This window comes from Microcaecilia unicolor, chromosome 5 (genome assembly GCF_901765095.1).
Source record: "Microcaecilia unicolor chromosome 5, aMicUni1.1, whole genome shotgun sequence".
NCBI classification, from domain to species: Eukaryota; Metazoa; Chordata; class Amphibia; order Gymnophiona; family Siphonopidae; genus Microcaecilia; species Microcaecilia unicolor.
The window spans coordinates 321,255,275-321,271,553 of record NC_044035.1 but is presented as its reverse complement, the minus strand read 5'-3'; the positions used below and the strand labels follow the sequence as shown (position 1 = coordinate 321,271,553).

The 16,279-nt window shown below is 41.7% G+C and overlaps 1 protein-coding gene across 2 annotated transcripts in view; it reads right to left on the bottom strand.

Annotated features, from left to right (window-relative positions):
• Window positions 1–2,683: 2,683 nt before the first annotated feature.
• The window catches only part of GPATCH1 (G-patch domain containing 1), an 82,426-nt gene continuing 68,830 nt past the window's right edge, over window positions 2,684–16,279 (bottom strand). For both annotated transcript variants that reach the window (XM_030204427.1, XM_030204428.1), the window contains exons 19-20: window positions 15,679–15,824; window positions 2,684–3,574 (exon numbers count right to left, since the gene is read on the bottom strand). In XM_030204427.1, coding sequence (XP_030060287.1) covers window positions 3,550–3,574; window positions 15,679–15,824 — 171 coding nt within the window. In that variant the 3' untranslated portion in view covers window positions 2,684–3,549. The remainder of the gene's footprint in view (window positions 3,575–15,678; window positions 15,825–16,279) is intronic.

Sequence of the window (16,279 nt, the reverse complement as noted above, 5' to 3'; positions counted from 1 at the left end):
TACTGTAATGCAGTGTAAGCAGAATGCAAGGACAGAGTCATAAAGAAATTACAAACTGCCCAAAACACTGCCGCAAGACTTGTAACATTTAACAAGGCATCACCACTCCTTTACTCATTACATTGGCTTCTGGTCAAAGTCAGGGTTGCCTTCAAATTATGTGTTCTTGCATTCCAAATGATGTGGTATAGCCCCTGGCTATATGCTCCCTTTCATTGACCTCCCTACATGTAATTTCATCCCTGAATCCAGAGAATTCCTAATTCTTCATCATCCTAATTGTAAAAAGATTGTTTACAAAAAACAGTCCTCTCTGCTAACTTCTCCTATTAATGTACTAATTGGTGGAACCTTCTTCCAAGGGCTGATTACATGATTACAGTTTGCTTTCAGAAATTATTAAAAAACTTTTCTTTTCAAAATGTTCCTGAAACAAAATAATAGAAGACAGGAATAAACCACTTTTATGTTCTACATATATTGGTTAAGCATTACGTATACTGGTGGGTAGATAGTTCCAAGCTTTGAGGGAAAAGAAATAGAAAACTCTACAAAAATGCTGTTTCAAACTTTATCCTGTATAACTGCTTACAATTTGAGGTTTGTTACACAATACAACTTATAAATAATTCATAAACCTAAGTTTGTAAAGTTTCATATGGCTGTATATAGAAGATTTCTCAACATTTTTCCTTATCAGATAACTATAATATGTATGTACTAAATTGTCTGGATTGTAAGCCACATTGAACCTGAACTTTGTTGGGATAATGGGGGATACAAATGTCATTATAAATAAATAAACCATGGAGTGTCCTGATCCATTCTTGGTCAGTCAACTGTGAAACGTAAACCTACTTGGGCTCCTTACAGCTTCCCTAGAGAGAGAAAGTAGCCTTGTGTGATTGGGCCAACAGAGATCACCCTGAAGAAGTTTGAACTGGGAGAGACATATGTGGGTCAGAACCCAAGGCACTAAACACAGGACAATTGTCTTGGAGCCTAGCAGCTGACTGATTCTCAGGGTGGACTTGGAAACAAAAGATATGGAAGACTATGTTCTTCTTTGGAAACAAGAGGGCTCCCTTATGTTCCAGAAACGGAGAAAGACTATTTTTCAGGACAATTATCAGCCTAAGGGTTCTACACCTGCAGAACCCTGGCTAGGCCATAACCTCCTGTGCTGACTTACAGTTTATTAAAACTTGCTATACTGCATATAACAAACTGGTGGATCTGCACAGTGTACAAAACTAAAACTAAAATATTAAATGCCAGAATAAAAATAGGACAGAACGTCAATCATTCAAAAACAAGCATACAAACTAATCACACACCCCTCCTCCAACCCATAAAGCGCTCGCCCACTACAACCCAAAAGCTAACTGAAAAAAGTGAGTCCTGAGTAAAATCTTAAATTTGGTAGAAGCCTATTCATGTCGTACATTGGTGGGCAGATCGTTCCAAGCTTTTGGGGATAGGAAATAGAACGCTGACTACCTTATTGATTCAAAGATGAGCCTGCTTGGGGTTGAATAGCACTAGTCAGTTTGATCCAATGAGCATAGATTGCAAGAGGGAGTAAAATCAACAGTCAATGCTGACAAAAATTAAGGGGTGACCAAGTAAAAGCTTTACAAGTGACAGAACCTTAAAGAGTCCTCTACAGACAGCACAAGAATGCAGCCACACCTTCCTGCCAACCACTACCCAACAAAAGTCAACAGCTGTCATACAGATCGAACAGAAAGACAGCAGGGTGTTATAAGAATGGAATTTCACGGCACCCACGCCCAGAAGCAACTTTTCAAAAAAGACTTCCCTAAGCTATGGGAGAGCACCACCCACATCAGCTGATGAAGATGTTACCACACGGTGTGACTGGATGCAACTCTGCTTTTTAGGCATCTACTCTTCAAGTAACAGTCATCAGCGAGAATAGCTATGGACAGAGTCCTAATTGCTGTAGCTATGAGGTTGGGTTTAGAGGCAAAAGTGAAATGGGAATGGCTGTTATTTGTTACATCAATATAGATATGAAGGAGCCAACATAGCTAGTTTATGAAGAATTAAGCTTAGCACAGCAGACCAGGCCTGTGATTCCTATATGTATATCCACTGCTGAAATACTTCCATTTATTCTATATAAAAGAAGTTTTGATCAGGGACCTAATGCAACGTAGTTTGTTTCTTAAAACATGCGCAGAAATGTAAAGATTACTTAATTTGTTCAGACATGTAAATTACTCTGTATTCAATGCTTTTAAAGCAATAGCATCACATTTGCATCTCCTTCTGGGGTAAATGCAGCAGAAGGGACACTTCCTCTTAAAAACACCAAGCCAAATTGACACATTAAGGCTGTAGTGACTTCCAATTTATACTGAGAATCATGAAAGCAGAAAAATATTTTTAAAAACAAAAATATTCCTCCAAGCACACATCACTAATAGTGACATAATTACACTGAGCAACAAAGCAAAAGTGCAACCCCCGCCCCCCCCCCCAAAAAAAAACAACACACAACTACAACTGTGCAATAGCAGAGAGCAGTGAATTAACATAGCAGCAGGCAGAAAACCAAGGAAGGCAGGGTTCAAAATCCTGCCTCCCCCCCCCCCCCCCCCCCCCCCCCCCCCCCCCCCCCCCCGATGCTTCTTGTGGCCTTGGGCAAGTCACTTTACTCTCCATGACTCAGGTACAAAAAAAAAACTTAGACAATGATACTTAAAAGGTATGTCCAGCTAACTAGACAAATTTATACATGTCAAAAATTTTGTCCGGGCCAGTTTTTTACCTAGATATAACTAGCCATTACAAAAGAGGGAGTGGTGAAAGTGTTCTAGGGCACAGTTCAAGCCTGGTCAGCCTGAATAAATCTGGATTACTTCAGACAAATTTATTCACTTTTACTCAGATAAGTGCCAATGAATATCTGGGGAAGTTAACCAGATCAAAATATTCTGTTAACTATGCTGCTCACCAGGTTGTTGAATATGGACCTTTCAGACTGTAAGCCAGTGTTTCCCAAACTTTTTACTATGGCGGAACCCATAAAATATTTTTTCATACAATTAGGAACCCTCAATTTATGTAACAAATTCCTACAACCCCTGAAGACAGTTTGAGGAACCCTAAGATTCCCAGGAACCCAGTTTGGGCATCACTGCTGTAAGTACTCTGGGGCAGCAAAATGCCTGCTGTACCAAACTGCAACGCTCCTTGTACTCAGGCTTGGAATATTAAGTAATTTAATCCAAATTCACCCAGCACCTTCCCAGTTACAAACTCATACATTCCTATTTCAAAGCACTGGAATATAAGCATTTTATTAAATACATAACCTTTCACTTTTATTACAGTGCCAGTCACAAAAAAATGTACACATATGGCATTCCAGAGTGTTAAGTTAGCAGTACACTGAAAAATGTAAGAAATACTAGATTTACAGTATATTACAATATGCCTTCTATTTCTGATCTGCCATCATGGAGGAGATCATGTTTTCAGATTCAGTGTTAAAAACAATTCAGTGCTCAGTCCAAGTGACTATGGAAGTGGAAGATGTTTCAGTCTGAAAAATAAAACAAATATAATTCAAAACATCATACACTGAATGTCTTAGGCAAGAGCTATGATTGTTGAGTTGTTTTTTTGTTGCAGAAACAAAATTCCAAATTTAATCTGAATTTGCCAATAGCTACATTTGGCATGATTTTTTATGCAATTTAAACCAAATCACACTTTTTTCAGGTTAGTGTAAATGCAGCACTCTCAATGTAGAACAAACTCAGTTACAAATAAAATTGTTCTTTTAAAGATATTCTAAATGAAACACTGGAGACCCACTTAAGTATCTATACTTTCTGCAAATACCTTAGATTCTCTACGATCCAAGGAGAGCATATATTAAGGTGATCAAAAAGATGAATGACTATCCTTGGTAGAACAATTGTGTGTGGGTGGAAAATGCTTTTGCTTCAATTTGACATCTCTTCTGCTTTTGATGCAGTTAATAATAATTTGTAGTTAGAACTGGAAAAGAAATTGGCATTACTGGTAAAGTTCTTAAGTGGTTTCAGGAATTTCTAAGTAACTGTAGTTATAGTGTTAAACAAAATAAATTACTTTCAAAATCTTGGCTCCAGGCTGTGGGGTCTGTCAGGGGTCCCTCCTGTCACCGGTGATGTTTAATTTTTTTATGTCCTCACTGGGTAAAGCAGAACTAGGGTTAGGGGAGTTGCTTCTCTCTTATGCTGACGACATTTTTTGTTGTTTCCGGTTCCCGTTAAATCTTCAGATCTTGTGGATACTATTATACTGGGAATGAGCAAGATTCAGGATTGGTTCTTCAATAATAAACTAAAATTAAATCCAAAGGTTTAGGAACCTAAGAGAAATTGTACCCTCTTCACTTACTTTATCTAATGCTAGAGTCTGAATCTAAGGTATTGGATGTTATAATAGATTCCTACATAACATAAGAACATAAGAGTAGCCATATTGGGTCTGACCAATGGTCCATCTAGTCCAGTATCCTGTTTCAAAACAGTGGCCATGCTAGGTCACAAGTACCTGGCAGAAACCCAAATCATGGCAACATTTCATGCTACAAATCCCAGGACAAGCAGTTGCTTCCCCATGTCTGTCTCAATAGCAGACTATGGACTTTTCCTCCAGGAACTTGTCCAAACCTTTTTTAAACCCAGATATGCTAACTGCTGTTACCACATCCTCCGGCAAGCAGTTCCAGAGCTTAACAATTCTTTGAGTGAAAAAATATTTCCTCCTATTTGTTTTAAAAGTACTTTCATGTAACTTCCTTGAGTATCCCCTAGTCTTTGATTTTTTTTATTCATTCCAAAAGTACAAATTACTTCTACTCGTTCTGCACCATTCAGGATTTTGTACACCTCAATTACATCTCCCCTCATTAATGTATGACTCTCAAGTGAACCAACTGCGGCGTAAAACACTTTTCAGATTAAAGCAACTAAGGTTAAGGCCTTTTCTTGATCAAAAAACATTTAATCTTTTGGTTCAGATGTTGATCCTTCCACATCTGGATTACTAAAATGCTCTTTACCTGGGATTATCTTCTAGGAATTTGAGAAAGTTGCAACTTACTCAGAATACCACCGGTTAATTTTCAAACGGAATAAATTTAGTACTGTGTCAGGCTATATTATTAAACTTCAATGAACGAATCATTTTTAAAGTGACTTGTCTGTTTTAGCAAATAGTTTATTGTACCGCTTCTCTCTAAATAGATATTCATTTTGGCTACAACATAAAAACCAATTCTTCGATCTCCTTCCCTTAAAAATGTTAATTTTTACAGTGTGACCAAGACTTGTTCCCATCAGTGGTGTATCTCTGCTTCATCTAAGATTGGAGAGCAAAGTTATTGCTAATTCTGAAAAAGGTCAAAACTTGGCTGTTTAAAGAAGCATAATTTCCTGCTGAATGTTTTCCTTATACTATTTATTATGTTAAATTTTGATGGTTTACTGGATTTTGACTTTCTTTGCCCTTAATTGTACACCACAATGAACCCGTTCTGGGGAAGCAACAGTTTATAAGAATTTCATTGCTATTGACAGATTACAGGAAATGGAGGGAAGGGAGCACAGACCCTAAATGCCATTCTGCAGTGATTCTGTCAAGTTATTTCTAAGTAAAAGTTTGCATAGATATTACTGAAAAACAATGAGAAACACTCTGCAGCTGCCAAATTAATGTGAGCAGAAAATGAAGCTCACCGATGTCACTTTGGTTTTCAGGGTGCAAGGAAAAGAAAGTCATGAATTGATACTTATGGAAGTGCATACAAGAGACACTGGTGTATTTTTAAATAATGAATACAAATATGAGAACTAAGAATGAGTGATGAGCCATGTCAGTCTGCCTACTCTGTGTATGGTTTTGATAAGAAAATGTTTTATAAATTAGAGAGATAACAGAATTCATTAAGGCCAGTGGCATAAATTCCACCCAAACCGTTTGGAAGGTTCAAGGGGGCCACCTTGCAGCTGCTCTCTTATTTCCTGGAGATGGATACCTCCTGCTTTCGGGACCTTTTTTTAAATATTTTGCTCAGGAGTCCCTTCATTACAATTCTGCCACTGCTTAGGGAAGATAATTTTCAAGTTAATTCCACAATTAAAACAGTTCTTGTTGCAAAATTGCCTGTCCAATATGCAGATGAAACTACACCTGGAAATCTACCTACTGTTTTGAAAGAATGTTCCTGAAGACAGGTTTTGAATTTACGTACATATTCCTGAATTTTCAAAAGTCTGTGAAATCCAGAAAATTTAGGTGTAAATCTAAACACACAGGGGGTCACCATTTAGAAGTGGTAGCAACCATATTAAATAAAATGCCTCTGCTTAAATACATATATTTTGGGATGTAATTATCAATGCGATCTAACGTTAAGACGTGCTATTTTACCATAGCTAACATTTTACACATTGAGACATAGACACTAATAATTGGGGTTAACAATGAAATAACATATCTTAACAGTAGACCATACTGGTAACTACGCCCCTCAGTGGCAGTGAATATTTGTGTATTATGGTCATCACCGCCACTGCTATGTATTTAGTTTACTCATCTGGTGCATCTTCTTGCTAGTCAGTGTCCGCACTGGGTTCAGTCGGATGATGTCACCCAACTGTGAGAATACAACTGGCCTGCTTGTCCTCGGAGAATCTTCGTTATATTAGAACTCTTCATCCATTCTTGAATAAACCTGCACTCACTACCTTTATTTTTTTGCTTACCATTAGCTGATCAGATTAGTGGTACTCTCCTACGTCATCATCATCTTAACAAAACACAAAATATCAAACTTATAGTTTAGGTCCGTAAATGTGATCATGTGTCCCCACTGTTTAAAGAAAGTCACTGGCTGCCCATCGGATCAAGTTCAAAATTCTTGTTTTGACTCATGCAACATTCTACTCGGGTCTGCCACTTTACCTTTCAAACTTCTTAACTCCATACTATCCCTCAAGATCCCCAAGATCTCAGAATCAAAATCGGTTGGAACTGCCTGTGCCAGCTCTGGGGCATGTTCTAAAACCACTCATCTTACTGCCTTTTATTGCTTGGCTCTTGCCGTATGGAATTCCCTTTCTATTTCTCTTAGACTCGAGCCCAATCTACAAAGATTTAAAACAGGACTTAAAGCGCACTTCTTTAACTCAGCCTTCGATGATCAGCTCTAGGAAGGATGAGGTTATTGGAATTATGGCCCATTTAAAGCGCACTTCTTTAACTCAGCCGTCGATGATCAGCTCTAGGAAGGATGAGGTTATTGGAATTATGGCCCATTTAAAGCGCACTTCTTTGGGGGGATCACGTGGTGCGATGAGAGAGTGAGACGTGTTTTTTGCTCTCTCCGAGGCCCAGACGCGCTTAAACTCAAAAAACCCAACAACGATAAAAAAAGAATACCTCTCAGGCAGAGCAGGCCATCTGATTATACATGGACAAATTTTTGGAAGCGCCAGTTAAAGGAATGGCAAGTAGAGGGGCGAAGAAAGATAAAGAAAAGGCGAAGGCGCTAGAGGTGGCGGGAGAGAAATCGCCATCACGAGCTGGGCCGACGTTCTCGGCGGAACAATTGGCGCAGCTTACAGAGGTAATAGCAACGACGCTGGAGCCAAAAATAGATAAATTATCCAGCCAATTTGAGTCCTTCGAAGCCCGACTTACCGCTATTACAGAGCGGACTGGAGAGCTGGAACGGAGGGTATCAGACTTCGAAGATACTACTACACCACTTCAAGCGGAAGTGAAAAAACTTACCGGAACGGTAGTTTCTTTATCAGCAAAACTGGATGACCTGGAGAACAGGTCAAGACGGTCCAATTTGCGGATCGTTGGCCTACCTGAAACTATCGGAGACAGAGTGCTGGCAACAACACTAGAACGCTGGTTGGCCTCCGAATTCGCCTTGTCAGATTCAGCGGGAAAACTATGCCTGGAAAGAGCACACTGCGTGGGGCGAAGCAAAGATGGCGGGCAGGCGCCTCGGGTAGTGATTTTGAAAGTCCACAATTACATACATAAATCAGAAATACTGCGGGGATATCGGCTTAAGAGAGATGAGGTAAAGTATGATGGGCACCTCATAAGAATATTCCAGGATTATTCTGCCCACCTGCAGGACAGACGGAGACAGTATACACCTATCTGCAAGAGACTGGCTGATCTTAAAATCAAGTTCATGCTTCTATACCCAGCTCTATTAAAGATCAGACAGGATAACAGCTGGAAAGTTTTTGAAACAGTGAATGCTGCAAAAGAATTTGTCTCACGTCTGGAAAAAGATTTAGGAGAAATAAAGAGAAGCCCCACAGGAGACTGAACATCATTGTAAGGTTTGACTGCCTGAGATATACAGTGGGGGAAATAAGTATTTGATCCCTTGCTGATTTTGTAAGTTTGCCCACTGACAAAGACATGAGCAGCCCATAATTGAAGGGTAGGTTATTGGTAACAGTGAGAGATAGCACATCACAAATTAAATCCGGAAAATCACATTGTGGAAAGTATATGAATTTATTTGCATTCTGCAGAGGGAAATAAGTATTTGATCCCCCACCAACCAGTAAGAGATCTGGCCCCTACAGACCAGGTAGATGCTCCAAATCAACTCGTTACCTGCATGACAGACAGCTGTCGGCAATGGTCACCTGTATGAAAGACACCTGTCCACAGACTCAGTGAATCAGTCAGACTCTAACCTCTACAAAATGGCCAAGAGCAAGGAGCTGTCTAAGGATGTCAGGGACAAGATCATACACCTGCACAAGGCTGGAATGGGCTACAAAACCATCAGTAAGACGCTGGGCGAGAAGGAGACAACTGTTGGTGCCATAGTAAGAAAATGGAAGAAGTACAAAATGACTGTCAATCGACAAAGATCTGGGGCTCCACGCAAAATCTCACCTCGTGGGGTATCCTTGATCATGAGGAAGGTTAGAAATCAGCCTACAACTACAAGGGGGGAACTTGTCAATGATCTCAAGGCAGCTGGGACCACTGTCACCACGAAAACCATTGGTAACACATTACGACATAATGGATTGCAATCCTGCAGTGCCCGCAAGGTCCCCCTGCTCCGGAAGGCACATGTGACGGCCCGTCTGAAGTTTGCCAGTGAACACCTGGATGATGCCGAGAATGATTGGGAGAAGGTGCTGTGGTCAGATGAGACAAAAATTGAGCTCTTTGGCATGAACTCAACTTGCCGTGTTTGGAGGAAGAGAAATGCTGCCTATGACCCAAAGAACACCGTCCCCACTGTCAAGCATGGAGGTGGAAATGTTATGTTTTGGGGGTGTTTCTCTGCTAAGGGCACAGGACTACTTCACCGCATCAATGGGAGAATGGATGGGGCCATGTACCGTACAATTCTGAGTGACAACCTCCTTCCCTCCGCCAGGGCCTTAAAAATGGGTCGTGGCTGGGTCTTCCAGCACGACAATGACCCAAAACATACAGCCAAGGCAACAAAGGAGTGGCTCAGGAAGAAGCACATTAGGGTCATGGAGTGGCCTAGCCAGTCACCAGACCTTAATCCCATTGAAAACTTATGGAGGGAGCTGAAGCTGCGAGTTGCCAAGCGACAGCCCAGAACTCTTAATGATTTAGAGATGATCTGCAAAGAGGAGTGGACCAAAATTCCTCCTGACATGTGTGCAAACCTCATCATCAACTAGAGAAGACGTCTGACCGCTGTGCTTGCCAACAAGGGTTTTGCCACCAAGTATTAGGTCTTGTTTGCCAGAGGGATCAAATACTTATTTCCCTCTGCAGAATGCAAATAAATTCATATACTTTCCACAATGTGATTTTCCGGATTTAATTTGTGATGTGCTATCTCTCACTGTTACCAATAACCTACCCTTCAATTATGGGCTGCTCATGTCTTTGTCAGTGGGCAAACTTACAAAATCAGCAAGGGATCAAATACTTATTTCCCCCACTGTATGAAGAGATGTTAACATTTGAAATGTTGGGTTGTATAGCATGCTGTTGTAATAAGAAAGGGTGTGGGGGCCTTGTGCATTGAAGTGTTTCCTACTGTTACAGTTTGGGAGGTGATGGGAGGGGAGGGGGGGAAGGGAACTATGTCAGGGGGGAGGGAGAGGGAGGGAGATGAACATAAGTGCAAGAGGCGAGAAGAGAGGGGAAAACGCATCAGACCGGGACACGGAGATATAACTAGAGGGAAGCATAATAGCAGTAAAGGTGGTGTGGCGAAACAGCAGTTCCCAAGGGTGAGGCTGGGCGCCCTGGGGTGGTTAATATATCACATAATTGTAGGACCGCACACAGAAGATCCTGGCTAAATTAAAGAGTAAAGCGGTACGCCTGGTCTCATGGAATGTTTGCGGCATTACATCCCCAGTGAAGCGCACGAAAATTCTAGCGGCCCTAAAACGCCATGACGCGCATATCGCTTGTCTACAAGAAACAAGATTATCACAAGAGGAGCATGATAAATTAAAACGGCATTGGGTGGGGGAGGTGTTCTGCTCCCCGGCAGCTGGAAGGAAAGGAGGAGTGGCAATTTTGATTAACAAATCCCTAGCGTGTTCCACCAAATTGAGGTTTAAAGATGGGGAAGGGAGATACCTGGGAGTTCAAATTAACCTGCAAGGGAAAGAAGTGCTCCTAGTGGCGGTTTATGCGCCCCTGGTGAAAAGTAAGAAATTTTTTACACACTTGCTTAACAGATGTCAACAATACGCGCACTTACCGTTGCTAATAGCAGGAGACATGAACCAGGTATATGATATGCAGGCAGATAGATCAGGAGAACGAATGCAGGGAGGAACAGGGAGCGAGACCATACTGGAATCCTTTTGCACACTAGCAGGACTAGTAGACCCATGGAGATTGCTCCATCAAGAGGAAAGAGATTACACTCACACCTCAAGGGCGCATCGTACACAGTCCAGACTAGACTATATAGTGGTATCTCAGACACTATTTCCACAGGTGCTGGACGCTAGTATAGGCCCGGAGGAAATCTCTGACCATGCCCTGATTTGGGTAGACCTGGAGGCGCAGTTCTTTTTTCAACAATCCTCGGGCTGGAGATTTCCTGCATACCTATACTCCTCCCCTGAATTCAATAAATACATCCAAGACAGATGGGGGGAATACCTGAAGCATAATGAGCAACACCTAGAAGACCCCGGCCTGTTTTGGTCCGCGGCAAAAGCAGTGCTAAGGGGGGATGTAATTGCCTATGTTTGCAAGCGCAATCGGTGCATCAATCGGAAAGTCATCGCACTGGAGCGGAAGTTAAAAGAGGTAAAGAAGGCATACACAGCAGCTCCCACGCCAGCCGGGTATGATACCCTAATGGTGACCAGGATGGCATTGAATAGTCTTATACACGAGAGAATGACTCGTTCCCTGATTTACCGAAAGTTTAGACTACAGAAATATGGAGATAGACCTGGAGCCTATTTGGCTAAGGTGGTGAAAGCCGCCAGAAAACAAAATTTCATACCAGTATTACATACAAAAGCGGGAGGGGTGACAAACACAATGGAAGGGGTGGCTGAAGTGTTAAGGGAGCACTTTGCGTCATTATATAAAGATGCGGGGGAGCAGAAAGAAGGAAAGGCCAGATTGTTGGAATATCTGAACACCACTGGCATGCCTAAATTGTCACCGGCCGTGGTAGAGGCTTTGAATAAACCAATAACAGCAAAAGAGATCATGCAGAGCATCACGAAGCTTCGCCTCCATTCGGCGCCGGGGCCTGACGGCTTCACTGGCGAATTTTACAAAATGCTTAAAGCACAATTGGTGGGTCCATTGTTAGAGCTATATCACACGGTGGCCAAGCAGGGGGCCTTTCCCCGTCATGCGAATTCGGCATTGATAAGTCTGATTCCGAAACCAGGAAGAGATCTATTGCAACCTGGCTCATTCAGACCAATATCCTTAATAAACGTGGATATTAAAATCATGTCCAGGATATTGGCAGACAGATTGGCCCCTAGTTTGCCCCAAATCATACATGATGACCAGGTGGGGTTTGTCAGAGGGCGGAAATCAGTGCTTAATGTGCGGAAGCTAATAGCAGCACTGATGCATGCAAGAGACTCAGATACTAACAGATTGGTAGTCAGTTTAGATGCAGAACGGGCATTTGATGAAGTCGGATGGCCGTTCATGTTCGAGACGTTGAGGTGGGTGGGAATCCAAGGATGGTATCTAGAAGCAATTAAAGCTCTGTACACACAACCGAAAGCTGCAATCCTGGTTAATGGGGTCAGGACCAGGGAATTTGCAATAGAACGGGGGACCCGACAGGGCTGCCCACTCTCGCCCTTATTATTTGTGCTCACTCTAGAGCCCCTACTGTGTGTAATCAGGAATTCTAAAGATATCAAAGGGGCGCAAATTTCAGGACATAGGGTAGAATTGTTAGCATACGCAGATGACCTAATGCTTCTCTTGGATGAACCCCAACAGTCGCTGGAAAATCTGCTCAGAGTGATACAGGAATACGGAGAACTGTCCGGATTTAAGCTAAATCACACAAAGTCTTTGGCCATGCCGATAAAGGAGGAAATCCGGACTGGCTGGCGGGGAGAGTTCCCCCTGAAATGGGCAACGGGGCAATTGAAATATCTAGGGGTAGTGGTGCCCACAGATCTATCACGGCTGTACGGGGAGAATGTGCTGCCGCTTTTGACTGAGACCAGGCGTACATTATTGTTGTGGGGAAGGTTGCCGCTTTCCCTGACTGCAAGGATCGCTCTATTTAATATGATGGTGGCACCCCGGTGGCTATACACCTTTCAGATGCTCCCGCTGTATTTGAAGCAAAGGGAGAAGAAGGCATTAACTAGGGCGACCCAACGGTTTCTCTGGCAGGGTCGGAGACCTAGACTCCCAATTAGTGTCCTGCAGAAGCCCAGGTTGCATGGGGGAATGGGCCTACTAAGTATAAGGTATCTAACTATTTCAAGCTCCATGAGGCATATAAGAGATTGGCTGGTGGGGGGCCAGGAGTTTTCAGCAACTTTGATAGAGTCAGCTGCATTCCCCAGGATACATCTGGGTTGGCTGCTGCACTCGCATAAATATCAGCGCGGCCCAGATATTAAGACCGCAACTAACCCCTTTGTGACATCTGCCAGAGCAACATGGAGATGGTTATGCAAACGCCATGGGTTCTCAGCGAGTTCAACACCCTTTCTACCCTTGCACCATAACCCTGACTTTCCAGTGGGCACCACCTCAGGAGTGTTTGCTCGATGGAGGCAGAAAGGAGTTCACTTCTTATATCAACTAATAAATGAAGAAGGACAATTACGGACATTTGCAGACATACAAAGGGAATATTCGCTACCAGCTGCAGACCTGTTCGCTTATATGCAAGTGAAACACTATGCTGTATCATTAGGATGGATTAACCTAAGCGAAGATGTACAAGATACGTTGAACACTGCACTGACTTTGGGGTCTCAGAATGAAGTCCCGTTAAAATACCATCACAGACATCTATTAGACACTACAGAAGACATAGATTATAAAAAACGGGCCCAAGACTGGTCGGCGGATCTCGGAGTAGAAGTATCAGAGAATGTACTACAAACTTACTTACTCGCTATATTACAAAACTCCCCATTCACAAGATACTGGGAATCACAGTATAAGTTTGCACTTCGTTTGCATGTATCACCGCACAGAGCCCACCAGGCGGGTTTTGGTGCAACAGGACAATGCCCACGCTGTGCCTCCCCTCAGGCGACTCTGGGACATATGTTTTGGACTTGTTCTAGAGTACAAAGATTTTGGAAGCAGGTGCTTGGGAAGGTCTGGTCATACTGGCACAGAAAGACAGAATTGCAGCCACTGATGCTATTTGATGTATATAGATATGCCAAGCCGTCATTGCCGGGGTACAGAAGATTTTTACAACGTGCAGTACAGATTGGAAAAAAAGTGATATTACATGGCTGGCTGGAACAAACGGACCCTAATGTCACCCAATGGAGAGTATTTATGATAGATCTATCAAGACTAGAGCGATGTGCAGTCCGAGACCTAGATTCAGCAGAAGGGAAAAGATTGCTGCAGACCTGGAGTAAATTTTGGAACACGCTACAACCATCAGCAAAGAGACAATTGTTTGTTTCCTAATCTCTATCTCGTTAGAATATAGTTATTAGTAACATCTGTAAAGGGGAAAAGGGGGGAGAGGGAGGATGGGGTGGGAAGGAGGGAAAGGGAAAGGGACACATAACTGTATAAAGTTTGATGACAATGGAAATGATATGTAAGATTCTCACAAGAACCTGCTTGTAATTTTGCATTTGTTATCAATAAAAATATTGAAACATAAAGCGCACTTCTTTAACTCAGCCGTCGATGATCAGCTCTAGGAAGGATGAGGTTATTGGAATTATGGCCCATTTAAAGCGCACTTCTTTAACTCAGCCGTCGATGATCAGCTCTAGGAAGGATGAGGTTATTGGAATTATGGCCTATTTAAAGCGCACTTCTTTAACTCAGCCGTCGATGATCAGCTCTAGGAAGGATGAGGTTATTGGAATTATGGCCCATTTAAAGCGCACTTCTTTAACTCAGCCTTCGATGATCAGCTCTAGGAAGGATGAGGTTATTGGAATTATGGCCCATGGAGCCCTGCCACTTAACTTTATTTTTTCTTCCCCCTCGTTTTCTGCATTGTAATTATTATTGGTATTGTAACTGATATTGTAAACCACTTTGATTGTGCCACAGAAAGGCGGTGTATCAAGAATTTAGTAAGAATAAACTGAAAATCCAGATAGGCAAGTTACAGGTTCAGCAGCCACTGGAGAACATATTCAAAACAAATCATAACAGTCTCAAAGACTTTATGGGGCAATTTTCAAAGTAGATGTACATGTATACTTTCAATTTGAAAATCCAGTAGTCTGGCACAAAGAAAAACATGTCACTTTTATGCATAAACACGGTCATAAAATGATCCCCCCCCCCCTTTTATAATGGCTTTAGAAATAATAAGATACACAAAGCACATAGTTGAATAAACAGAGGTCAATTTTCAAAAGGAATTTATATTTGTTGGTGGCTGGTAAAAGGTTAACTTCTTTATCCATATATTTTCAGCCCCTATATGGATAGTAGTGGGCTGAAAATCTGTCTAGCCACTTGGCTACAATCCTATAATGAAAGGGTAGAGAGTTTGAGCAGTAACCTGAAACTATCCATACTACAGCAACATTCAGACCTACACAAACTATATATTTCTCTTCTCCTTTTGCTCATTCTATCTTTGTTTACCTCTCCATGCTCAATTTACATATCCTCAAAACCCCACTACTACTAAGTTTACTACAACTTGTAATGTTCTCCTTCAAGACTTTGTAATTCTATTTACTATGTAAGCCGCATTGAACCTGCTATGTGTGGGGAAAAATGTAATAAATAAATAAATAAATAAATATTTAGTGTGGGTAGTGGCAGAAGCCATGAATACATCTGTTTAATGCCGCTGAATATATGTATTAATTTAAGTGCTGCGGCAGACATTCTGTTACTGATAATACAGCTTTAAATGTTTCTCAATTGTATGTGCATGCTAAATTGAAAGAAAATGTTTTCCAGACGATTCACCTTTTCAGTAGCTCATGGGGGGATAATTTTGTAATTTCTTCTGTGTCACTATGGATGTCACTGCTATCTGCAGTATCTTCACTGCTGTTATTCTCTGATTTTTTCTTGTGTTTGCTTCTATGTTTATGCTTCTTGTGCTTCTTTTTCTGTTTAAGGAAAGGAAAGGAAAAAACTTGTTTAGTATGACAGGTAGTTGTTGCAGATACAGGTAGGTGGCAGCATATCCAGGCAGTAATGAAGGAATCAGGTGGATGGGACCTACACTGATTCAGCAGCAGCTCAACTAACAACCTACAGGTCAAAATGAATTGCAAAAGCAATGATGACTTAAGAAAAGAAGTCTAGAAACCATAAAACAGAGATAAGTGTTGAAGAAAGTATTTCTCCTCTCATGGACTGTCTTTGAAACGACAGATGAAGGACTATGAGACCCATTACAACCTGGCCATTTCTTATGCAGCAATGCAGGGTCAACCCAGCTACAATAAATAGCTGGGATAGCTTACGTGTTAAAATAACACTAGAAAATATCCCAAAGTTTTATTGCAGGTATTCCTTACAGTTAGGGAAGCTATGAACAAAATGGAAAAAGTTCATGGGG